Here is a 26283-nt window from a genome sequence, read left to right as displayed (position 1 = left end):
TTATCAAATTATATATAAGGACAAAATTCATATGGGCTTTCCTAATGTGGAAGCAATCTTGCAGCTATTTCTTAGCCTTATGGCCACTAACTGCTCAGGAGAAAGGAGTTTTTCAGGACTCAAAAGAATTAAAAGTGATTTAAGGGTCACAATGTTTCAAGAGAGGTTGTCTGCACTGAGCATTGTGTACATTGAAAGTGACAAACTTAGACAAACAAATTTTGATTAAGTTTTGGATGATTTTGCTATGAGGAAGGCTAGGAAAAAACATTTTAGCCTTCCTGTATTTGATGGTTGTAGTTTACTTCTTAATATACATTTCAAAACTGACTTTTTAAATGACAACATAAAGTAGATTCTAAAAGTGCCACACTGTCAGGTAATCATGGTCATATTATTTACACTTCCTAGGCAATATAATTTGTAAACTCAATGTGTGGTGTGTTTTTTTAAGAATAACATTACAACTTCATTTTCCTAAAAATTTTCCTTAAAATTCCACAAAAGGTTTACAAAATGCAGTTATTGCAAAAGTTTTTCAGTGTTAATTTTATGCATTTTTTAAAATCACCATGGTACAGTGGTACCTCGGGTTAAGTACTTAATTTGTTCCGGAGGTCTGTTCTTAACCTGAAGCACCACTTTAGCTAACGGGGCCTCCTACTGCTGCCACGCCGCTGCTGCCCAATTTCTGTTCTTATCCTGAAGCAAAGTTCTTAACCCAAGGTACTATTTCTGGGTTAGTGGAGTCTGTAACCTGAAGCGTATGTAACCTGAGGTACCACTGTATTTAACAATAACATCTTATGTCCTTTAGAGGAGAAATTGAGAATTGCAGAATTTTAAATATCCATCATCATCCTTGGCTTCACTCAGTTTTGTTCATAACACTCTTCCATTTTCTTCTAGTCATGAGGGTGGGGGGTTGGGAGGAGCCTCACAAGTGGAATAGCCTAGGGCCTCTCTTCATCTAAATCCGGCCCTGGTTGGTATTTATAGGATACTTGCTGTTTGTTTTAATTTTTTTTAAAATTAAAAACAGCCTTGTGGCTCTTTATTTATTTATTATTTATTAAAGGCATTTTCAGACTGCCTTCAGCCAAACAGCTCTGAAAGTGGCTTACAGATCAATTACTCTAAAACAATCAAACAACACAGTTCCTGACCTCAAGAATATAATCTAAAATACATGACACAAAAGGAAAGCGAGATAGAGGGAGGAGGAAAAAACGAAACTCAAACACCAGTTCTCAAATACGTGGTCGTTGTAACAACCAGGTCAATTGGGGTGAAAACTATTCACTGCAAGGAGACAAAGGAAGCTAGTCTCTCAGTAGAATCCATTTTTTGTGGTTAGAAAAGTGGGGTGTTTCATTATGTTTTGTTATTTGTATGTGTGAGTTTTTGTTTTCCATTGGCTTTGTAAAATTGTTGCGGGGGTGATTATATATAATAAAATCGTATTTCAAAAATGTCCATTCTGGAAATAGTTTAATAATATTTTTTAACATATACGCACTCTTATGTGGAGGTAAACTCTGCTCAATGCACCGGGACTTACTTCCGAGAAAACGTGCATGGAAATAAAACACGCAGAGGATTGGGCTGCACGTGTTGGAATTGCAGAACGGGGCAGGCGCGCAGGACAACGCCAGTCTTCCCCGTCTGCTCCCAGGAGGCGCAAGAGGGAGCAAAGTGCGAATAATGATCATAATAAATCCCTTAGCTCAGATTTCCCCGCAGGTGAGCGCTCAGTTCGTGGGATGCGGGCGAGCGCAGACTACTAAGGGGAGGCGGCCCTGCTTAACATGCGCGGGGCGCGCTTTTCCTGTGGACAACAAGAAGCCTTTTGGAGATGCCCCCTAAGCGCGCAGCCTGCTAGCCTGCCCCTGTCACCACGAAGGCTGCTGTCACCCGCTCGGGTCCCAAAGCGGCGAAGAGCGGGAAAAGGGGGCAGCAGCACCCGAGCGGCTCCCTCCGCCCCGCACACATAGCGGGCGCCTCTCAGCGAAGCGAGGGGAGGAGGCGCTCATGCGCACGGGCCGCGTAAAGGCTGCGAGGCAGAGGGAGGGGAGCCGCCGCTGCCGCGCGTGCGCAGAGGGCGCCGCGAGTGGGGAGGGGGCCCCTGCCGAGGAGGCAAACGAGCAAGGGAGGGTTTATCGGGCGGCCGATTTTGATTAAAATATTCAAAATGGCGGACGGAGGAGCAGCGAGTCAAGATGAGAGTTCGGCGGCGGCGGTGGCGGCAGGTAATCATTACTGCATTTTACATATTCATATTCATACTCGCACACGCGGGCGCCCCCCCCCCTCCGCCGCCCGCCTTCCCCGCTTAGCATAATTTATTAGTACTCAGGATTATTATAATTAACGGCACAGGAGGGAGCTGGGGGGTGGCCGCCGTGCGGGGGAAAAGCGAGAGGCGCACGGAGGGACACGCGGGCACCGGGGGGCAACGGGCAGGGTCCCCCACCACCACCACCCTCGCCCTGAGGAGCCCTGCTCGGGCAGCTAGGCCGGGCACCGCCGCCGCCACCACGAAGCCGCTTTACATATTCATATAGACTGTATAATAGGGGTAGCGGCGGAAAAGCGAGGCGGGGGGGGGGGCTTCGTCATAATGACCGGGGTGTGGAGGGAGGGGGGGTGTCGGCGGTTGGGAAGAAGGGACGGAGCGGCGGGCGCGCAGCACCTTCCCCCTCAGCCTCCTCACCGGTCTCCGGGTGCAACCGCACCCCCCGGCCCCTCTGGTGTCGCATTGGACGGGGAGGGAGGGGGCGGAGGAGGGAGAAGTGCATTTATTCCTTTCTATTTTCTTAGCGCCTCGGCTCCCGCCCTGCAACGGCCCCCCCTCCGCCCCTTTCCCAAGGCAGCCCTGTTTCCCCCAGAGGCCGAGGCCTGCGCGCCAAACAAGGGGTGTTTGGGGTTACTCTCGGGGTAGGGCTGCCTGGCCTAAGGGGAGGGAGAGGGGCGGCAGTGGGGGCTTGCTCCTTCCGTGTGTGTGTGTAAGAAAGAGAGAGAGAGTGCGCGTGCAAATTGGGAGTGTGTGTGTGTGTGTGGTGTGTGTCTGTGTGCCCCCTACAGGAAATCTATAAGGGGCGGCTTGTCTCCCCCCCACCCCACCCGGAGGTGTCTGGGGCTGCCCTGACAAATCTTCGCCTGCCCTTCTGCGAGGTGGAGGGAGCCCTTGAATGGCTTGCACCGGATCATAGCGGCGGGGGTGGGATGGGGGGGGGTGCGGCGGCAGAGGAGGAGGGAGACGACACTTGACAATCCCTTGTCTCCCGTCCCCGTCTTATTATTATTATTATGGGGTGGCCGGGTCAGGGTTCCGGGGTGGCCGGCTGGCCGCGAGCGGACTGTGGCTGCTTTCTAATTCTCCCTCCCTCCCTCCTCCTCCTCCCCCCCCCAACCCCGTCTCTGGTCTCTTTCTCTCTCATTTGAATAATGTCTAATTCGGGGAGGTTTATATTATTGAAATGGCCGCCCGGCTTTCCCCGCCTCTCATGTTTAGTAATTCAGGCCTTTAATAACAGCCACTCAGAGCCCAATGCCGTGTTTATATTTTACATTCGCCCCATGTGCTTTTGTGGTTCAATATGATTCTTCTTTCTCGCTCTCTGGCTTTTTTACATTTTCTTGGCAACGAGCAGGGCCTTGAGATCAAACCCAGGCTGTATGGAGGGGAGGGAGGAAAGCTAGGCCCGGACTCCTTTGGCAGGCGCTTAGGCCTCACTCTCTGCTGCTTGATTTATTTACTAATAACCAAAATGCCCCCTCTCAGCCCCGACAGCAAAAACAAAACCCTCCTGGGGCATGAGCAGCATCAGATCTGCTCACAGCTCCTCTCTCTCTCTCTTTCTCTCCCCCCCCCCCTTCATGCCTCAAATATAAGGGGCTTATTTTTAATTTATAGCAACAACAGGACTTTCTAAGCTGCTCCTTATAGAGCAGTGGAGGTGGGGGGGGGGGCTTTCTTCTCCCTTTGTCCTGATTGACTTTTTCATGTAGAAAAGAACAGTTTCTCACTTACAGTCTGAGGGACTGTGAAAACTGCATCTCCCTGAAATTAGCAATTCAGTTACTTGTAATAAATATAGTATGTATTATCAAGCAATGATAGAATAGGTGACAATCTAGACACTACAACCCACATTATAAATTATGTGCAATAATCTGAGATGTTATTAGAAATAACTTCCATTTTGATATTTAGGATCTGAATGATGTGGACAGAATATGTTTGGTATATAATTCTGTTGTCTCCTTTAAAGCTAGTAGATGTGTATTAAAGCTAAAAATGATTATGAGTGGTGAAAAAAGAGTGATTGAAAAAGGATGAATGTTCCTTATACTTCATGAAACTAGGAACACTTTTTTAGTTAAAACAAACATTTCAATTCGGCACAATGCCTAGTAAGTTACAGTAGCTCTCTCCCTAATTATTTTAAAGGTGGTATCTATTAATATAGTGCTAGCACACTTGACAGATTTATGTAGGCCTCATTAGTGACCATTCTCTTCAATCTGTGCAGAAAAATAACCTGACAGCAGGATATTTTACAATATCTATCTCTGATTAATATTGAACAGTCCTTGAAGCATGACTATGAGCTGCATATACAGGAACAGTTTGTATTTTTGTAAATTTCATGATGTTTTCATTTTATTTTAAAGTAATTGGTCTTCTGCCTTTTTTCACCCTTACAAAGTTTTCCCTTTCATGGTGTTGGCCAGACAAAAATGTAATATGATTTTATGCCTTAGAAGCATATGTTTCTGCACCTATTTAAAAAGATGTGGTCCAGCTGATGATGTCACTAGCCAGAGGACAAGGTGCAGTTAATTTGATTTATTGACCTGGAGCTAGGTGTAGTGGTGAAGCCTTCTCATAGGGAAACCATTTATCTGAAGACAATTTCCTTTCTAGCTACAATTCAACCACTGCTGTGGCCATAGATATTTTATCCTGAATGATAAAAAATATACCGTATTTTTCACCCTATAGGACGCACTTTTTCCCCTCCAAAAGTGAAGGGGAGATGTGTGTGCATCCTATGGGGCGAATGCAGGCTTTCGCTGAAGCCTGGAGAGCGAGAGGGCTCCGAGGGTTGCGCAGAGCTGCCTGCAGTCCCGGGCTCAGCGCACTTCTCCCCATCGCCAGCCCCACAAGCTTGGGGGACAGCGGGGAGGCGGAGCGCGCCTTCCCGCTGTTCCCCGACCTGGTTCTTCCAGCCCCGCACCTGGGGGGGAAATAATTTTTTTTTCTTTATTTCCCCCCCAAAAAACTAGGTGCGTCCTATGGGCCGGTGCGTCCTATGGGGCGCAAAATACGGTATATCGCATCTTTATTGCAGCTGACAATTTAAAAATTTTTAAAGGATGTTTTGCTAACTGCAAATTCTGGTGTGTAAGGGAAGAGTTGGAGTTTTATAAACCCGGGAGCCTACTAGCTTCTCCATTTTTGGACTAAAACTGATAATTCTGTGTTCCTTTACTTTGTCTTAGTTTTTATTTATTAATACTAAGTAAGGCCCCTTACTATAATTTACCTGGAATGGGTTGTAAATCTAATATTGTCATTTTACTAGGATGTTTTCTCCAGCTGTGGCACAAGTTTTATTTCTCATCAGCCATTGATTCTGATAGGTTAAATTGAAGTTCCATTATGCTGTTTGTATGTAGCTTGTGGGGGAAAAACATTTGGTCTCTCCCTCAACCCAGAGTGGCTCATGTATTATTCTGTTCTCTCTCATGGCCCTTAGGTTGCTTGAATGAAACTGAAATAGTGTTCTAAGCTGTTGTAATCATCTGTGGTTGTAATCACCTGTGGTCTTTAACTCAAGATTTATCAAAAGTTTTGTTGGTTCATGCTGCTTCTGCTTAGTAACTCTGGGATTAATGGGGCTCCTGGTATGACTAGTGATATTAATAGTAAAAGGTAAAGGGACCCCTGACTATTAGGTTCAGTCGTGACCGACTCTGGGGTTGCGGCGCTCATCTCGCTTTATTGGCCGAGGGAGCCGGCGTACAGCTTCCGGGTCATGTGGCCAGCATGACTGAGCCGCTTCTGGCGAACCAGAGCAGCGCACGGAAACACCGTTTACCTTCCCGCCGGTGCGGTACCTATTTATCTACTTGCACTTTGACGTGCTTTCGAACTGCTAGGTTGGCAGGAGCAGGGACCAAGCAACAGGAGCTCACCCTGTCGCGGGGATTCGAACCACTGACCTTCTGATCGGCAAGCCCTAGGCTCTGTGGTTTAACCCACAGCGCCACCCGCGTCCCTGATATTAATAGTAGAAAGTGTTAATTGTGCTTGGGCTAACTGGAAGAGAATCTGCCTGTGCACCTACTATGCAGTATCCATAGACTAAACACTATTGCCTCAACTTTCTGGTTCTTGTGATAGTCTAAAATTTGCTTTTCTATATAACATCTGTTTGGGAGTCTTGTTTTAATTGTTAGGACTTTCAGTTTCTTTGGTCCGCTTGGAGAGAAGTCATATATGTTGGGTAAAAGACGTAAAACAGTTGTGCAGTTTGCTTGTCATTATTGCAATGCAAAATCATAGGAGAACTCTGACCAATCTTTTGAAAAACTGGGGTGTAGTTGGGCCATGCTAGCTTTACCATGGTTCCACATTATATTATGTAATTGTCTGGGTAACAGTCCTTTCTCATTACACTTACATTATGCAGTCAAGCTAGCATGCTATGGTTTAATTCAAAATAACTATACTTTGCCATGCATAGCTTTGGCTATGGTGTTTTAAGCCACTACTGATATTTTCTGCAGCAATTTAAAAGGCATCAGAGGGCCCTTTACTTTGTTCTTTGTGCAGTTGAATCTGAATTTGGGGCATTTCTTAAAGTAAAATTTGTGAAGAGTTACAGAAGATGGAGTTGTCTGATTCAGCCGTGGCCTCCATTGCATCCTATTTTACTGCTGGGTGACTGTAGCACATATCATGTAGTGCTTGTCTTTGCACAATGAAGGGGGGTATCTGGCTGTTCCTGGGTTTATTCTGGCTCTTTCATGCCAGGCAATCTTTGAGCCAGTCAGAAACATAGCAGGATAAGCAGAGGATCTCCCTCATCTCTCTCTATGCAGCTGGCTCATACCAGAAACATACAGAGAGATTTACTCCCACAGTCCATGTGCTGTTGAAATTGTAAGTAAGAGTTGCTGCTGCTTCGTTTTGTGCATGCTGTTGTACACCAGTGACGCTTGAAGTCAGTGTGCTTGCCTCTATTTGAGATTTTCACCCAGTTTAGGAAGCCCTGCCACTCCAGCTTTTTTCAGTGTTACTTTGGACTCTTGAGACAAACAATAGCATTGGAGACCTGTGTTGGCATTTCACACTGTTATGGTAACTAAGGTTGTAATCCTAGATCCATTTATGTGGGAATAAGGCAGATTGAATTTAATTCAGAGTAAACATGTTGAAGATTACATTGTAAATCTCTATATTCATATTAGCAAGAGAGTTTTAATTGCTTATGCTTTAGGGAATCACCTGAACAGTGAACTCTGAGTAGAATTGAAGTAAGGTGTTGGTGAGGGCAGATAGTTTTTAGGTTCAGTGTGTAGGAATGACAATTTGGGTCCAGTAAAAGATATAGCTGAGGTTGCAGTACAGTGGTGCCTCGCAAGACGAAATTAATCCGTTCCGCGAGAGTCTTCGTCTAGCGGTTTTTTTGTCTTGCGAAGCAACCCTATTAGCGGCTTAACGGATTAGCGCTATTAGCGGTTTAGCGGCTATTAAAGGCTTAAAGGCTTAGCGGATTAGCTGCTAAAAGGCTATTAAAGGCTATTAAAGGCTTAGCAGATTAGATAAAGGGGGGGGAAAGCGGAAAAAAAAACCTCAAGACTCGCAAGACATTTTCGTCTTGCGAAGCAAGCCCATAGGGAAATTCGTCCTGCGAAGCAACTCAAAAACGGAAAACCCTTTCGTCTAGCGGGTTTTCCGTCTTGCGAGGCATTCGTCTTGCGGGGCACCACTGTATTTTGGTCTGTACATCACATTGGAACATGTGATGTACAGTGGTACTTTGGGTTACATACGCTTCAGGTTACATATGCTTCAGGTTACAGACTCTGCTAACCCAGAAATAGTACCTCGGGTTAAGAACTTTGCTTCAGGATGAGAACAGGAATCTTGCAGCGGCAGTGCAGCGGCAGCAGGAGGCCCCATTAGCTAAAGTGGTGCTTCAGGTTAAGAACAGTTTCAGGTTAAGAACGGACCTCCGGAACAAATTAAGTACTTAACCTCCGGCAGGAAGGTACGACTGTACAAAGTATAAGGCAAAATTAGTGATCTTTGAGTATTGGAGGTAATGGGGTTCATGGCAGACTTTAATTCTATCCTAGTTTGCACTTTAAATATCAGTGAACAAATGTTAGCATAAGACTTCTCCCCCCCCCCCCCCCGAATCACCGCGTTTGATTTAAGTCTTCTATTTCCCCCTTTTACATGGACTGAAATATTGACAAGTTAAGAGTCATCAGCTTATCTTTACTACAACATTTAATGTAAAGTTTCGTAACTTTAGGTAGCAGCAACAAAAACCATACAATGAATTAACAGTGAAATGTAGATAATATGTTTCTGCTCTTTTTCTAAAAAGAAGTTTGCTATTGGCCCACATCCCCAATGTTACCATTTTCATACAGTGAGCAGTTAAATAGGCCATGGGATAAGGTAAAGATGGTGTAAACTGCTATATTTAAGAAGGAGCAAAAGCAAGTTATTAATTGCTTATTCACACAACTACATATTGGAGCAACTGCTGTACTTGCTGCCGCCTTACAGTAATTTTTCCTAAACAGCTGTGGGATTTTTTTTTAAAGGCTGCAACCATAAGGACAGGAAACACAAGAGATACCCTATACATTTCAAAAATGCATCATTTTCCATCAACCCAGCTTCACTGCCTAAGTATTGCAACATGCCCTTTATAAACTCTTGTCCAGCCCTTACTACCTTGCGAGTTACAGTGGTACCTCTAGTTACGAACTTAATTTGTTCTGGAGGCCCATTCTTAACCTGAAACTGTTCTTAACTAGAGGCATGCTTTCGCTAATGGGGCCTCTTGCTGCCGCTGTGTTGCCGGCACATGATTTCTGTTCTCATCCTGGGGCAAAGTTCTCAACTCGAGGTAACTCTTCCAGGTTAGCAGAGTTTGTAACCTGAGGCGTTTGTATTATGATTATTATTATTATTGTGAGTGAGCCCCTAAAAGTTACTAGCCTTAAAAAGAATTCTTCCATCCTTTTCTATGATTAAAAATCAGACTGGAGTTTTTGTTTGTTTTGCAGCTATACTAGAAATACAACTGGCAGGGAGAAGAGATAAGGAGCAATGTTTACCTGCTACAGCCTGTTGTTTGTGCTGGGTGCACAGAAAAGGGCTTTGCCTCCTGTGTGTCCATCATAGGAAGCTGGCAGTTGAGTCATGGGTCACTTCATTCCTCTGTGACCAGGACAGAAGCTGAGCGGACTGGCAAAGATAAAACAGAATGCACTGTTTCTCCTTTGCCATGCTGCTCAGCTTCTGTTCTGACTGCTGAAGAAGAGAAAGCATTTCCTCCACAGCCAAGATGAACACTGGGTAGGCTGGCAAAGGAGGGACAGAGTAATTTATCTTTCCTTTGACAACCAGTGTTAGAAACTAGATATATAAGTTAGGTGGCAGGGTTACAGCTGCCAAAATGGAATATCTAGTTGCCATTTTGGGACTAGATGGCTTGAAAGTCGTATTTTTCAGTACGACCTTTTGGTTCCTGAAAGTTGTTCTGATTGTGCAGGTAAAATATCATTGGTAGACTTCTAAAGGATGTGTTGTTAGTGTGTGAAAACTGGGAAGGGATCCCTAGGCATGCACCTCCAGATGGTGTAGACGTTAGGCGCCATCATTGCACCTGGGCATCTTCTCTTGGTCGCAAGTGGCCGATAGCCAGGTGCAAAATTCATCTGGCACATGGCAAATTTTGAACGCTGTTGACAACCTCCTGCTGTGGAGGAAGGGGCTTTTCTTCATGGGTAACATGGAAGCTGAGCGAAATGGTGAAGGAAGGATAGAGTACTCTGGTCATCCTGAAACATCCAATGGATGTGGAATTCCCAAGTGCCCATGGCAACCAACCAAATGCTTAAATACAAGGCTGTTTTGTTGTCTCATTAGATTGTTGTCTCTTGAGCCTTCAGTGCTTAGGGGAAAAAACCTTAAATACTACTTTAAGTATAAAAGTTTCAGAAACAAGGAACCAAGTAAAAAGCATCATTATGTTCAGTTCTACTTGCTAAAGCTTTTCACATTAGAGGTAATTTCAGAACAGTAAAACTGAGAAACCAGCAGCAGTTTGGAAGGTGCAGCATTTATTAAAATGATAATAGTTGTATAAAGTCAAATATGCAAGTTGCTTTGACTCTGCTACTCGTAGCATCTTTCCTGATGTAGTTCTTTCTGCTTGATATTTCACCAACTCCTGCAGTAACACATACACATAAAAGAGGAAGAGACGTGTGTTTCTTTGGAGTCAGTATCTCCAGAGCACCCACAGAGGTGGGCATGCATATTTTATTTCAACAGTTTGCTCTTTATTGTTTTAGAATATTGGAACAACTGTTAATGGTGTTGAGTTCTGGTTCCCCCACACTGTGTTTTCAGTAGGTAGCACACACTGTGTTTAATGTGAGATAGCCACAGGATCTCCATCCCTGTTTTATACTGATATGTTGTTGAGTTCCATTTCCCATCAACCCTAGATGGCATGGCAAATTGTCAGGGATGATGGGGGATGTAGGCCAGCAACATATATAAAGCCACAATAACTCCACTCCTTGTACAGAAGGTGAGGGATGGGTTCATGTGATGAATGAGTAGCTTGGCTAGAGAATGAAGTTCATGCTTTATTGTGACAGCCAAGGGCTTCTCAATAGGAATGATGGTCCTTGGAAGGTTGACTTCTTTAACATAGATTTCTTTTATTAACTGACAAGCTTTGCTTACAATAAACTAAACTCTTGCTGTTTACAAACCATAAAGAAAAGGAAGACAGGAGCATCAGACTCCAGTTTCTTTCATTGTCATAATATTTAATGGGAATTACAGAAAAATATATTCCCTTATCTTAGACCTCTCCCCGTATCACTCCCAAACTATTCCCTCGAAGGAGCAATACAAAGTTAAACAATTTTATTATTTATTTGTTAAATTTGTATATGCATCTTCATCTGAAGATCACAAGGCGGCTTACAACAATAACAAACCAATAGCCCCTCACAAAGGAACACATTTTAAAAGCCATAGAATGTTAATCAGCCAAAGGGCTGGTTATAGAAAAACATTTTTGTCTGGCACCTGAAGATGCGTAATGAAGGCGGCAGGTGAGCCTCCCCGGGAAGAGCATTCCACAAATGGGTAGCCACTGCAGAAAAGGCCCATTGTCATGTTGCCACTCTCCACAGACTTCTTGTGGCACACAAAGAAGGGCCTTAGATTATGATTGCTGGGTCCTTATCAGTTCATATGAGGAGGTCCTTGAGTTATTAACGTCCTGAACCATTTAAGGCTTTATAGGTCAAACCAGCACTTGCAATTTTTAGAGTGGGAAGGTAGAAGGCAAGGAAATTGGAGGGGGGGGGTGAATGATGGATTCTCCCAGCTCCAGTCTTTGCTGTAGTGTTCAGAGCAAAATAATTCTCCTTGGAATGATGGTAGTATCCAAAGAGGAGTAGCAATGGAATGATAATATGAAGAAAAATAAGATTGCAGTCCCCAGGGTAAATTAAAATGCCTAAAATGAAAATGAAAAATCAGTAAAATGTACATTGTTGAAATGACATCAGAATGATGTCCAGAATACAATGACAGCATGATCTAAGCGCAGAAGATAAAATAACAAAGTAGAGAGTGGAATGACAGTCTCCCACAGAAGACTGACAGTGTCCAGTATGAAATAGTATGGGATTATCCCATGGGTATTTCATGAAGAGTACAGTGACAACCAGCTCATTGCTCTTCCACCCATCTCACTTGAACTTCACTGTGGGGACAGGTACTTCCCTCTGCAGACTTCTTTTCTATGACAGTTCTAATATTCAATTCTCATGTCTTTCTCCTTTAACTGTTTTTTCAACCCTCTGCTGTTCAGCTACCTTTCCCTGTAGCAGGGATGGGGGGGGGCAGGGGGTTGCTCCACTGAGGAAGATGTCTCCTACAACATCTTTCCCAGTATATATTTTTTAGTTTGTTTATAAGGTTTACATCCCACCCCTCATCTCATGTGATCTTGGAGCAAGTCACAAAACACAGTACACAAAGAAAGCCAAATAGAATACACTTTAAAATGCATCAATCCTCCATCTATTAAATATATCAATCTGACTAGTTGGTTAACTAGTGCACTTGCAGAAACTTGGGCACATAAAGGCTCGGCCAAACAGCCTGGTGGAAGAGGAGAGTCTTAGTTGGGGCTGAAAAAGACTCAAGGTTGGTGCCAGTCAAAGCCTGGAGACGAGAGTGCTCCATAGCTGGGGTACTGTTGCCTAGTGAGCCTCAGGCCTCCTGATCTTTCCCAACAACAATAAAACAAACAAGGGCTCTGAGATGTATTTTGTTTTTATTAAATAATAAAACTTAATTTTTAAAATATATCAGATGACATTGTAACATAAACGGTAAAGGTAAAGAAATCCTGACAGTTAAGTCCAGTCGCAGACAACTCTGGGGTTGCAGCGCTCATCTCAGTTTAAAGGCCGAGGGAGCCAGTGTTTGTCCACAGACAGTTTTTCCAGGTCATGTGGCCAGCATGACTAAGCCGCTTCTGGCACAACGGAACACCAAAACCAGAGCAGCGCATGGAAATGCCAGTTACCTTCCTGCCGGAGCGGTACCTATTTATCTACTTGTACTTTTTTGGTGTGCTTTCATACTGCTAGGTTGGCAGGAGCTGGGACTGAGCAACAGGAGCTCACCCCATCGCAGTTATTCGAACCACCGACCTTCTGATTGGCAAGCCCAAAAGGTTCAGTGGTTTAGAGCACAGCGCCACCCGCATCCCTAACATAAGAGGGTACAATTTTAACTATTCTCACGAATGTGTGAGTTATTTCAGGCTCAAAGAGACCTTAAACCTGTACAGTTTTATTTTTTGTAAAAAAATTACTTCAAAATCAATTTATTTTATAACCGCAAAAAATACCCTCCTTATTTTTAAAACATAACAAGTACATGGTTAGCCCATTCTACAAAACAAGTGTGATACATGTGTTAGTTGTGGTTTGCACGCTATGGCTTATTGAATCTACTGGGAATAAAATGACAAAAATTCACTTTGACTGGTCAGTGACCCTTTTCTGCGTCAATACCATTTTTATACCTTATTTTGAAAGAGACCACAATTAGCTTTATTTTGATACTGAAATAAGCCCAATTGGTTGAAAAATAAGTGAAACAGGAGGGGTTTTTTTTCTAAACTGACGCAGAAATTGCATTAGCCCAAATCACACAAAAATTGATTTTTTAAAAAAAATTCTGTGCCCAATTTTGGACCAAAAAAATCTTTAAAAATAAATTTTTAAAGATTGAAGACTCAAGATTAGTTTATCATGGAGACTCAAGATTAGTTACCTAGTCAAATTCTCAAGCACCCTAGGAGATAATAGCCAGAGAGATGGCAGCTTGCCCAGGAATTTTGATTTCCCATGTTCAAATGAGATTTCTGATTCACTGCCCTGTGCTAGTTCAGTGAATTGAGTAAATGAATAATATGGTGCTAGGAATATGAATGTGATTTCTAAAACTAGTCCTTGCTTAGCTATTTGATTGTAGATAATTGAGGTAATTGTTCAGTAACTGCTTTGTAGATAATTTTATAGATTGCTTTGTAGATTTTTTTGTAGTTAATTTTCAAGTTAACTTTGCATTACAGCAAAAAGTGAATGTTCTTCCCCACCCCAAATCCCCAACAATTTTTTTTGGAAACTGATTTCTTATTTGCCAGTCCACTTAAGAAGATATGTACCTACGGGACCGCCTCTCCTGGTATGCCCCACGGAGGACCTTAAGGTCCATATATAGCAACACCCTAGAAGTCTAATCTAATCACCCTAATCTAACTAAGGAAGTTAGATTAGCCTCAACCAGAGCCAGGGCCTTCTCAACACTGGCTCCGGCCTGGTGGAATGCTCTGTCTCATGAGACCAGGGCCCTGCGGGATCTGATTTCTTTCCGCAGGGCCTGTAAGACAGAGTTGTTCCACCTGGCCTTTGGCTTAGAATCAGTTTGATTCCCTCCCCCTCTTTCTTTTTCCTTTCTCCTCCTGTGAAGAGGCTGCATCCTAATGTTTTAATGTTGTATCGTAATCTTTTAAATTGTTTTTTAATCAACTTGTTTTTATTATTGGTTGTTAGCCGCCCTGAGCCCAGTCTTGGCTGGGGAGGGCGGGGTATAAATAAAAAAATGTTGTTGTTGTTGTTGTGTGTGTGTTTTCTGGATGCATATATCTTGCTGGATGAACAAACAAACATAGGTATCAACTGGATGTACATCTAATGTACATTTTATTTAAACAGCATTTAAATGTGAATGCTGTCTATCTGTATTTTTTTTTTTATAGGACCTGTGGCTATTCATCCCTATCAGCATCATAGTTCAAGTAGTTGCATATAAATATTCAGACTGAAAATGGGTCAAGATCACAAACATAGGGGGCTTTTGTTTCTTAAACACAGCAAACTCAGAATCCTCAAAAACAGTTTGTGATACAGCATTGGGAGAGGGGGAGAGTCTGGTGTTGAATGATAAAGAAGTAAAAAAATTCCACTGGGCATCTTCAAGTTTTTGAGTATGTATGTCTAAAATAGTTCTTTGGATTCTGGCACCCTTCTATGGGAGGCTTTCACTAGACCAAATTAGCTTCTGTGTAATTTGTATAAGGAAAATTACGTGGTTTACATCTACCTACAGCTCTTTGGTATTTTAATTTGAAAATAGATCCTCTGGTTTGGTAAATCAAATCATTGACTTTAATTTCTTTAACCTTCAGGTATAATAAATACATTTTCACCTTGGCCGTTTAGTACATTGTATGGTAGCATTCCGCTTTTCTTCTTTCTATCACTGTCATATATTATGTGTGAGAACTACATGGAAACCATTTTGGCTGTTGGTGCTACAATTCTATGGAACTAATGGTTAATAATCTTACAGTAATAATTAATAGAAAACAGAAATACAAATCAACATTATTTTAAAGTAAAAAGTACTACATAATTGGTTTCTAGATCTGTGTGGCAATAGAAAAAGTGTGAATTTTGCTGGAATGGGTCAAATTTTATTGATGCAGATTAGTGGGAATGTAGCCATGTATATATTGCTGTATTCTACTCACCATAGCAAAGGTTTAGGATCAGAGTTTTCCTTCTTTTAGATGGGCTACCTTCCCAGGTGGACGAACCCTATCTGCACCTCACTTCCCTCTATAGTACATGCGGAAACTGCCTTCTTGACTGTTGGATTCACTATGATCTTGTCCATTCAATCCACTGGAGCCTGTCTTCACATGCAGGGGAAGTCCCTAACTCACCAAGGCTTTGAGACCCATTGGTTACGCTCACCTGGTTTAGCTAGCAAGTTGAAGCTATTTTCCGGGCTATGGCTGCTGTCACATGCTTGCAGCTTCCAGGAGCCACAGGTAAGAGCTGAGTGGGGATGAAAGGTGGACAAACTATCTCAGAAGGAGCACTATATGTCTCCCACCAGAGGTACTACACCTCGCCTAACACTCCATACACCCTGATATTAAACCTCTGCTGCCTTGTAGAGATATCTTTGGCAGAAGAAAAGACTAATGAGTAAACCCTACACAAATCTGGAGTGAGGTTCCTAAGATAGTTGGATGGTGCCTTGTATGCCTCTTTCGGCAACTCCTGCAGCCAAGCTGGTGCCAAACATATTGCTCTGCTTTCCTTTGGACCATATCAGCAAAGCCCAGAGGGAGGTTTTTTCGTCTGGCAGTCCAGAATTGCCATACACACTGCCCGGGAAATCACTTCGGTGCTACTAACACAGCAGTTTGATTTCACTTCTGGAGGCGCACTCCATTGTCTCTCAAGACAGACGGATGCCAACAACAATATTCACCATAGCATAAGGATTTTAGAGTATTTTGAGGCAAGGGAGAGCAGACTTAGAAGACCTACTTTACAAAAGTAAACTTAATACATACTTCTTTTCACCAGATATATCTAGTAGAAGTTGTCCTACCTTAGGTTTTCTAAATCTAGGCAACTTAAATTGTTTTTCTATGCAAAGAAGGGATGCCAACTACTTTTATGAGACTGTGAACATTAGTTTAGCTAATACATTTTTTTTCTTTTTTTAAAAAGAAAGTACTTGACCGTTTGAGTCTTGGAGACCATACAACCAACATTCCTATTTATTATGCTTCCTTTAATTGCAATGTGTCAGTTTTTCCAAAAAGTGCTTTATTTAGTTAATTTTGTATTAAATGGAACACTTTTGACAGAAAACCTTTTAGGGGAATTTCTTGTTAAAATGGTGGAAACAACTTTCAGATTACATGGAACTCTGTTGTGGGCTTCACAGGACTCACAATTTACAACAGATAAAAATAGTTTGTGGTTGAAAAGAAGAAACATGGCTAGTGCCCAGATCTCAAGGGGTGTTTTCAGCAACTAAATCTCAAATTACTCTCTCCTGTCTCTCATTGGAAACCACTTTTTGAAACAGGGCATTTTCCAAAGTAGATTGGGATATAGTATGGGTTGGATGTTCAAAGAAAAAACAAAGGCCCTTAAGATGCTAATTTAAAAATGCAAATATACAATTAAAAGGCTAGTTCTTTAGATCCCTTCTATCACATAGTAGCAAAACCAGATATAAATTTAGAAAGTTCATGGTAAAGAGTCAATGGAGGCCAGGTTCGGTGATCATAGTGTGTGATATCCTGCCCTCTCAGAACAAAGTTTTATTTTTCAGAGTTGTACAGGACTTTGTGATTTTTTTTCCACAGCTGAATTGCCTATAACAAAGGAAGGCAGCAATATAGATTTTTTTCTAAAAGATCTCATTACACAAATGTTTGAGGAGAAAATGCATAATCAACAGAATTATGTGATGTATCTGTTCCTGCACTGTACATCTTTATTCTGCAGGTTGGGGAGTCAAATGTTTAATAGTTTCTCCTCTTTACAAGAAAGGAAGCTATCTGGTTGAGTGAATCTAGTATGTCATAGAGAAGGCTTCTAGATTAGCCCTATTCCTGATCCCATATTGTTGAGCTCATTGCCATAGTTCCTATTAAACACACCAAGTTAGTGTTGGGAAATATTCAAATGTTGGATTCTCCCACCTGCAGTACAGCTACAGATATATTATTAAAGCTGCTGATTGTCTATAGAAGCCTTAAAGAGAGTGGTGGGCTACATATATCTTACTACATATATCTGTAGTAAGATTAGTAATAGTCATGGTTTTGGACATCTACAGAGCTTTAAGAATACACTTCATTGGAAAGGCAGTTTTGCTGCCTTCACTGCTAAAGAATTGCACTCTTCAATACCGGGAGCTTTATTGAAACACTATAAATGCTTGCCTTTTTTATATGCTGAATTGTATATAATGAATGTGCATTATGTTATGTGCGTTGAAGCAGTACAGTAGATACACTGAATATTCTGAAAAGGCTTTTACAAGACCTTAAAGTAGCAAATATACATGAAAATGTGTCCTGTGGATCAGTAGTTGAATGAAGCGGGTGGGCAGGAAGTGTTAGCCGAGTGCTTGGATCAATGTAGGGAGGAAGAAAAACTGTGTCCAAAGGACCTCTAATGGAGCCTTGGGCTAATTTGACAATACTCAGCTTACTAGCTTAGAGCCATTTCTTGATTAAAATAGGAAGTGTGCCCCCACCCCCACCCTGTTCTCACTATGTGTTGAAATTACCTACAATAAGAAGTTCAGGAAAGTTCACTCTACCTTCACGACTGTTGCAGAATGATGGCTGACAGATGCATAGAATTCCCAGTTTATTCTGAGCTATCAGTGCCAACCCATGTTGGATCGACTTAGCACATGCTAAATAGGTGTGGCACAGTTCTCCATCATGCACACACACTATTTAGGTGTCCTTAGAATACCTACCAGAACCATCTAAGCAAACGCAAGGTGAAAGCCTCAAAGTCTCAAGTAGGTGATCTCATTCTAAATTAAAGGATAATTTGATGTTTTGTTTACCTCTCATCTTTTATCCAATGACAGCATTGAAAAGATGAGGTCACCTACTTTCATTCTAAAACATAAGCCAGAAAGCCAGAAGGAGAAATACAATTTTCCTAGTTGTAAACACTTAACTTTCCCTGTGCATTTGGGGGTCATAACTAATCCCAAATAGTTATGAAAATATTAAAATGTTTTCTCCTAATTGGTGTACTTCACTTTCCATATAAGGAGGTCCTTAGATCTGTAGTGTTCCAACTTCCTCTGCCTACCCCCCCCCCCAATACATTTCAGTAAAATGGGTTTGGAATTGGATGCTAAAGATTATTTTAAAGAACCAGGTATTTACTTGCCTCTTTAGAGAAGGCATGCCACAAGGTTGATGCCACAACCAGAAAGTCCCTGCTTGCTGTAAATGCCTGTCATACTTAAATCAATGAGGGAATCTGGCACCTCAGGTGTTGGATGAAGCAGCTAATGAACAACATAGGAAGAAGTTGGCCCTTAAGTTACTTAGAGCCCAAGCACCCTAGGATTTTAAAGGAACAGAACTTGAACATTCAGTTGGTCCTGAAAATGAATAGGTCAACAGTGGAGATTGAGTATCAGTAGAGTGATGCATCCTGACCAGTGTTACAAACTCAAATATATAAGCTAGGTGCCAAATGGCTCCTTAAACCAAAGTTACAGTCACCAAAACGGAATGTCTAGTTATCCTTTTGGGGCATGACGGCTTATTTTTCAAATGCTGGACTGACTGAGATTGAATGTCAGTTGAACATCAGGCTAGTTCAGATGACAACCTTGTGAGGTTAAGAAATTTAAGAGTTTAAAGAAGAAAAGTCACTTTATCCTACCTATTTTTCTTAATGGTGACATGGACCATTAATAAGTAAGAATATTATTGACAACTGTGAGCAGGACAGTGGGGTGTGGTAAGTGGAGGCAAGCTACAACAGTTAAGATCACTGCTCCTGCACAGGAAAGCATTTTGGTTCCTGAAATTTCATTCTGATTGTGCAGATAAAATATAACTGATAGAATTCTACAGGATGTGCTATTAGTGTGTGAAAAGAGTCGAGATCCAATGATCCCCAGGCATGCATCTTCAGGTGGTGATGTCATGCGCCATCCTAGCACCCCCAGCATCTTCCCTTTGTCACGAGTGGCCAGTGGTCAGGTGCAAAATGCGCCTGGTGCCTAGCTAATTTCGAACACTGATTCTCACAGTCCAGTTCCATCCAGCTGGCTTGGTGGTAGTATTTTGCATCAAATGAAGGTTTTGGACATTTTTAGGGCAGGCAGTCCATATAGTCTTGTATTCATAGTACAGTGGTACCTCTGGATGCGAACGGGATCCGTTCTGGAGCCCCGTTTGCATCCTGAAGCGAATGCAACCCACGTGCATGGATCGCGATTCGCCGCATGCACGTGACGTCATTTTGAGCGTCTGCGTGAGCGGCGAAACCCGGAAGTAACACGTTCTGTTACTTCCGGGTCGTCACGGAGCGCAGCCCGAAAACACGCAACCTGAAACTACTTCAACCCCGAGGTATGACTGTAATACTGAGGGGAAAATTCTGTCAGCACAATGGTTTATCCTTGTGCAATTGAATGTTCTCCCATTTTACTCCTCCCCCCCATGCATTCCTAATAGCTAAAAGAGTTTTGCTTGCCCAATTATTTAGTTGCATACTACCAAAAGAGTGCATTAAAGTAATCTAGTTTTATGGTTACTAATGGGTTAATGCATATGGCCAGATTTGTCTTCTATAGGAAAGGACACAGCTTGCATATTAGTCAGCACCCAAAAGCAGAGTATGATCAGGAAGAACCTTTGAGTTGAAAGTTTGAGTCTTCAGGGGAAATACAATTTAATCTAAGGCAAGGTATGCCACCATTCCTACACCACCAACGTTCTAATGGTACTTTGTAACTTGGATTAAGCTTCAACTTGTTCACCTGCAAAAACAGTTCAGTATTGCGGCTGAGATAGTTGAATACTGGAAAGACCTGTAGTAGCTGCTTTTCTAGGTGAATAGGACCAGGGGTAATAAATACCTTTGTTATTGATAGAAAGTGATACATCTCCAGTCAGCAACAATTTCTTGTTGAACCCTTATTAGTAATACAGTTATACCTTGGGTTACAGACGCTTTAGGTTGCGTGTTTTCGGGTTGCACACCCGAACGGGTTACTTCCGGGTTTTGGTACTCGTGCATGCACAGAAGTGCTAAATCGCGCTTTGCGCATGCACAGAAGCGCCGACTCGCACGTGTGCAGATCTGCGCACGGATCACGTTTGCAACCCGAGTGTCCACTGTATCCATTCTGTTTGTTTAACTGCATGCTCTGTTCTAGTTCCCTTTTAAAGGTTTCAAAATGTTGCTTACATTTTTGATGTAGGTAATATACTTTTGGGTATGGGACAAAATAAAAGGAAAAACATTCAAAGTAACTATTTGATGTTGGATGTGTTTACTTAATGAGGTTGTACTTCTAAGCATGTTACTATGGTGTATTTCGTGATTTATTCTTCCCCAATGCACTTTAACATAATTCTGTAACTGCATAAATTATGTATTGGGATGCTCAGAAAGACTGGTCCCATGAATGACATCTTTGGTTGCTTAAGTGATACAATTTTTTTGTTTCTGTATTCAATATGTGTAATTAAAAATAAAGAAAAACTTCACCATAGTCCAACCTTTCTTAACCTTGGCTTCCTAGATGTTGTTGGACTACAACTGCCAGCATTCCTGACCACTGGTCATGCTGACTAGGAATGATGGGAGTTGTAGTCCAACATCATCATTCTAGGAACCCAAGGTTGAGAGAGGCTTCCATAGTCAAATATTTTAACTTACGGTATATTTAGAGTGATATTATTTTTTTGTCCTCCAGGTGGCACTACATTTTTTCTTTATTTCCTAGTGACTGAAGTGAGAATTTTCTGAAGTGAGATTATTTAAATATAGTATTCCTAAAATTCATGTATTGCAAGGCAGTATTTGAAACCAGCTACTTTCCTAGCAATGTTAAAATGTGTATACATTTTCAGGTTGGTCTAAGAATAAAAATGAACCCATTTATTTGTTTATTGAATTTCTATCCTGCCCTTCCTCCTAAAGGAGCTGTAGGTGGTAAACAGACAATTTAAAAATAAAAGCAAAGCAAAAACATTCTAAAAACAATTACAATAAAAAACACCTAAAAGCAGTTACAGTTTGAAAATGTATGTGAAAAGAACCCAAGAAGAATAAACTTCCTAAGATTGTTTATAATACTGGGTTTCATTTCTGTCTGCTGTGTTATCTAATGTGAATCAGAACAAATCATGCAACCTCACTGTAGGATCAAGTGCGTTTTGATCCTATTTTGGCATCATGAAGGGCTAGCAGTGCATGGAGCAGAGCTGAGTTTTCAAAGCAAAATTCTCTGTTCTTTTCTCTTTTGTCTTCCAGTTCTTTTTTTCCAGTCTACCAAGGTCCAGTAGTTCAAACTATGGGAAAAAGAGACCTTTTTATGAACAAATTCTCTCTGACCCCCAATTAGGCTGCTGTACTAGTTTTTCTTCTGAATCTGCCCAAATATCTTCATGCATGGTTTCTGTTGCTGTCTTTGGTTTGTACAACAGATTGCAGTGTTTTCCTTGTATCTTTCTATTGTAGTTCCTTCTTCAAAACTGTTAAAACCAATATTCCTCATCTTGATGAAAATTGCAGTTACCCGTATAGTACTGAATATTCCTTTGATAGGCTGGTTACTTTTTAAAATAAAAAATGTTACCTTCATAGTTGTGAGGAATGGCTAATGAAAAATACAGCTGGAATTGAACGTGATGCCTCAAGACCAGTTTACCATAAGGTGATACCATCATAATATATTGGCTGGGGTGGGGGGTAGCAGGCGAATACTGAATTCTTTGCAGTTTAAACATGGTTGTGTTTATCCATGTTTCCCATTCCAGCTCTAAAAATGCCTATATACATTGTAGAAAGTTTTAGGGTTTTAGTGAATATATTTCTTATTCCAGATATAGCCAGTGCTATTTTTCTAGAAAAAGAGGTGCTGGAACTCGCTTATGAACACCTCCCTCATTCTCTTAGAATGGCAATGGCACCCACCTGAGAGGTGCCAGAACTGAGTTCTGGCTGGAAAAAATCCCTGGATATAGCAATTATTTCATCTGGTTCATGTATTTTTGTGTCATGTCAGAAAATATAACCTCAAAAGCCCTTATAAGCAGCAGTATGGGGGAAATCCAAAGCCCTGAAGCATGTTTCTCTTTTTTCTGTAACTGCTGAGAAGTGTGCCATATCTATGGTGCCTAAATGTGGGTGGCCTGATTTGCATACTATGCAAATAGGAGGATGTAATTATGCAGGAGAATTTCTACATTAGCATACTTAATCTGTTTAATTTTCAACAGCTGCCTTATCATTGGAAATTAAGGAAAGTACAAGGTAATGTTTCTTACCTGTTCTTCAGTCTGCCAAGGCCATAGGCAACCTGACCCTAGATTTTTGATTGCTTGAAGCTCTGGGCAGATCACAATTTAAGCATGATGGACACTTGATAAATTGGCATGGAAGTAGTCGAAAAGGTGCTGTTCTGGTAAGGAAAAAGCTGGTGTAGGTATCAAAGTTGTTGGAGGTCAGAGAATCACTTGAAAAGTTGGGAATTAATTTCTAATGCAAAGTGTAGCAAGCCTCAGACCATCCATTGTTCACCTGACTGTCTGTTCAAACCAGAATTGACTAAGAAATTTCCCAGGTAGAGCTATGGAGGGGTAGGGATAGATTGGTAAGAATGACTTAATGTATTGTAAACCACTTGAGATTCCACCCCCCTTTAAAATATAAATTGGTATAGAAATGAAAATGATAATAATAGTAGTAGTAATAACAATATAATCCACTGGGGGGAAATGGCGCTTAGTCATTCCATTGTAGCGACTGTAACCTAGGTTTAAGATGCCATAGAGATCCTCAAATAAATAAATTAAAAATAATGACAACCTAATAAAATAAAGACAACCTAATGAAGTATCTAGGCCTTTCTAATTTGAACTTTTTAATTTCGCATTTAGGATGTGACTTCTGTACAGCTCTAGTGTCCATGTGAACACACATTGACTTGGATGCAAGTGTGACTTTTATTTTTCGCAGCCTTCTGCACCCTTCCAGAAGTTGTGGGACATTTTAGAATGGTGTGAGAAGTGGGGGGATGGGCTGCAGATAATGGGCAACACAGTGGGAGGCAACAAACTTTATGAAAGCCAATTTCTTTGTTTTCCAAAAGTTATCTCCAGCCATAAAGATAGGAAGCTTCTGTTAACTGTAAAAAAGTTCTTTAACCATTTTTCCCCAGGGTGTGAATGGCAACATGGCAGTGCCTTTTCTGCATACACTTCAGCTGTTCACCATTACTCCATTGTGTCCTAGGCTAAACGAGATCCAAATGCAATTGATAAGATTTTTTTAAACTGCAGCATGGGGTGGGCATCAGGAACAGTGCCATGGGGCAGATAAGGGGTGTAAACCTTAATTCCTGCCACATTCCCAATGAACCTTCCCATCTTCCCCCAATTGCTGTTGTCAACCTGTTGTTGACATTTTCCTGTAAGCCTCTGAATTGGCTTGCGAGAAAATAACTCAGGGATGTATTGTGGGGATTCCTTGGATCACAAGTTATGCCAGGGCACAGTTGGAAAGTCTTTGGGGAAAGCAGATTTGGGCCTTGGATCTGTTTACTATCCTTGTATGCCCCAGTTTTTTTCTTTCTGTGTTATCCCTGAAGAATGGCAACAAAAAAACTATTTGCTTTTTTTTTTTTTTTTTTTTTTTTACATTGTGTGTAACAGACACACAATAGGCAAATTCGGCCCTCTAGATGTTTTGGGACTACAACTCCCATCATCTCTAGCTAACAGGACCAGTGGTCAGGGATGATGGGAATAGTAGTCTCAAAACATCTGGAGGGCCATGTTTGCCTATTCCTGATGTATATAACATGTTGATATGGTCTAAGGAATGATGGTTTAGCAGATGGGTAGTGGTTGAATGAAGCAAGGTTCGGTTGCCATTCCTAATTTATCTTTGCACCGCCTCTAGTCAGGAGCAGAATTGTTCTTCTGTTTTTGTTCCTCTGGGTGGCATCTGTCTTCAGGAAAAATGTCCTTACAGCAAAGCATTGATTGCTGAACTGTGGCTGGTTTTTTTCCTCTGACTGCTGCAGTGAATTAACTACAAGAGATGTTCTAATATTGGTAGCTTTCTACTTCTCTGCAACGCTATTCTTCCTGTTGCTTGGTTGTTTGGAATTAGAAACTGATGCTTTTATTTGCATTATGGCACATGCTTTGTTCTAGAATCTTTTGAATATAGAACTTTAATTTAGCTATCACAGCTAATAATCATTGATAAATCTATTCCATGAAATTATCTAATCCCCATTTAAAACGCTGTAAATGTGAATTCCATAAGTGTGCATTATATGAAAAAATGTGTTGTTTTGTCTGCTTTCTATCTATTGCCAATCAGTTTCAATAGATCAGTGTGCAGGAAGCTAAAGTGATTCTTCTGTTCATTTATATATATTTTTCTTTATCCTTTAAAATATTTTTTTATTCTAGTAGAGTGGTGGTTCTCAAAACTTTTCTGCATCTGCCCATTTAGTCAAGGTAGATGACTAGAGGCGGTTTTGGTGTCAGATGTTGAAGCATTCTAGAAGTCCCAACATAACTAGAAGGTTTGCAGGAAGTTATCACTAATTAATACTTGGTCCCTCTACTGCGTCTGGTAGCACGGCCTCTGTAGCTGTAGAAATATATATATATATGAAAAGGAGATGTTCAACATGTCAAAGAAATGCTTTCTCCAAAAAGGCAAGTAAATTTTCCTGGTTTTAGGTTTTTTTAAAAAAATGCTCCCTTGGGACAAATGCCTTTAGAATTTCCTCTTCTTTTACTCTGAAAAATTCTGTGCCATGGAAGTTGGGCATGAAAACAAGGCATTCTTTCTCAAAGTAATAAAACGGTTCTTCAGGTCAGAAAGGCCACAGAGTCTATCATGGTGTCCAATAGACTTTGAACATACTCTTCCTTCTGCTTTTCATTTTCTGCTGTATAAGTAGGTTTCTTTGAAGTTTACCCTCCTAGTGCATATTATTTTAGCCAGTGTGTTAAGTCTCTCCAAGCTTTATTCTTCCTTTCGAGCCTTAGAACTGCTTTTGCATTGTGCTGACCTTGATTGACACTGCATTTGTGGAAGCTAATAAGCTAGATTTCAGAAACATTGGCCTGCCCTTCAAGTTGAAGGTCAGCTGCTGTGAAATAAATGCCCACCATATTATAGACAGGAAAGAAATATGAGAGGAGGGCAGTTCTTCCTGTATGTCACTTGGTGAGAGTTCAAAAAAGAAATTCATACTTAATATTTGCTTGCAAGATCTGATTTCTTAATCTATAATTTGAACTTGCACTAACCAGGGAGCTCTGGGTGGATAGCATGACTCACTAAAATATGGAATGCTGTGACTGGGGTCCAGACAACCACAAGTTCTGCAAGCTCAAGGGAGCTTTGGTTTTGTCATCTTTCAGTCAATCCTAATGCCATAATGCAGAGGAAATGTTGATGAAATACACAAGCCAGCTTTTGCTAGGGTGTGCACCGGTGTTCAGAAGTGTTGTGTGTGTCAAATCTTACTGGTTGTTATAATAAAAACAAACCAATACAAAGAATAAAGCCAGGAAGTCAATAAAACAGGTGCAGCAGTTATAGTAAAAACAAACAGCACCACCAGCAGGATAAAATCACTTTCCTATGTGAAACCTTAAGCCTCATGACTTAGGTTGATGCATTTATAACATCTATTTTGCCTACCTCTTTTCTGTATAAAGTTCTGGAATTCCCAAACTAGTAAATAAGTCAGTAACTATAATAGAAGAAAAGATTGCATCTTCCTGAAAGCTCAGCAAGTTGTTTTGGAAAATAGCAAATATATATTGTCTTGATCTGTTGGGGGTGTAACTT

The 26283-nt window shown here is 41.4% G+C and overlaps 1 protein-coding gene and 1 long non-coding RNA gene across 5 annotated transcripts in view; one reads left to right on the top strand and one right to left on the bottom strand.

The window, feature by feature from the left end:
• Nucleotides 1-2096: 2096 nt before the first annotated feature.
• Nucleotides 2097-26283, top strand: part of POU2F1 (POU class 2 homeobox 1) — a 101992-nt gene continuing 77805 nt past the window's right edge. For all 4 annotated transcript variants that reach the window (XM_081001510.1, XM_081001509.1, XM_081001505.1 and 1 more), the window contains exon 1: nucleotides 2097-2249. In XM_081001510.1, the coding sequence (XP_080857636.1) occupies nucleotides 2192-2249 (58 nt within the window). In that variant the 5' untranslated portion in view covers nucleotides 2097-2191. The remainder of the gene's footprint in view (nucleotides 2250-26283) is intronic.
• The window catches only part of LOC308474967, a 66181-nt gene continuing 62651 nt past the window's right edge, over nucleotides 22754-26283 (bottom strand). The window contains exon 3 of the long non-coding RNA XR_013985066.1: nucleotides 22754-22856. This is a non-coding gene — a long non-coding RNA (uncharacterized lncRNA). The remainder of the gene's footprint in view (nucleotides 22857-26283) is intronic.

This window comes from Podarcis pityusensis, assembly GCF_964106645.2.
Source record: "Podarcis pityusensis genome assembly, chromosome: 4".
Taxonomy (NCBI): Eukaryota; Metazoa; Chordata; class Lepidosauria; order Squamata; family Lacertidae; genus Podarcis; species Podarcis pityusensis.
Note: the sequence above shows the minus strand (reverse complement) of the source record. Positions and strands in the feature narration are given on the sequence as shown.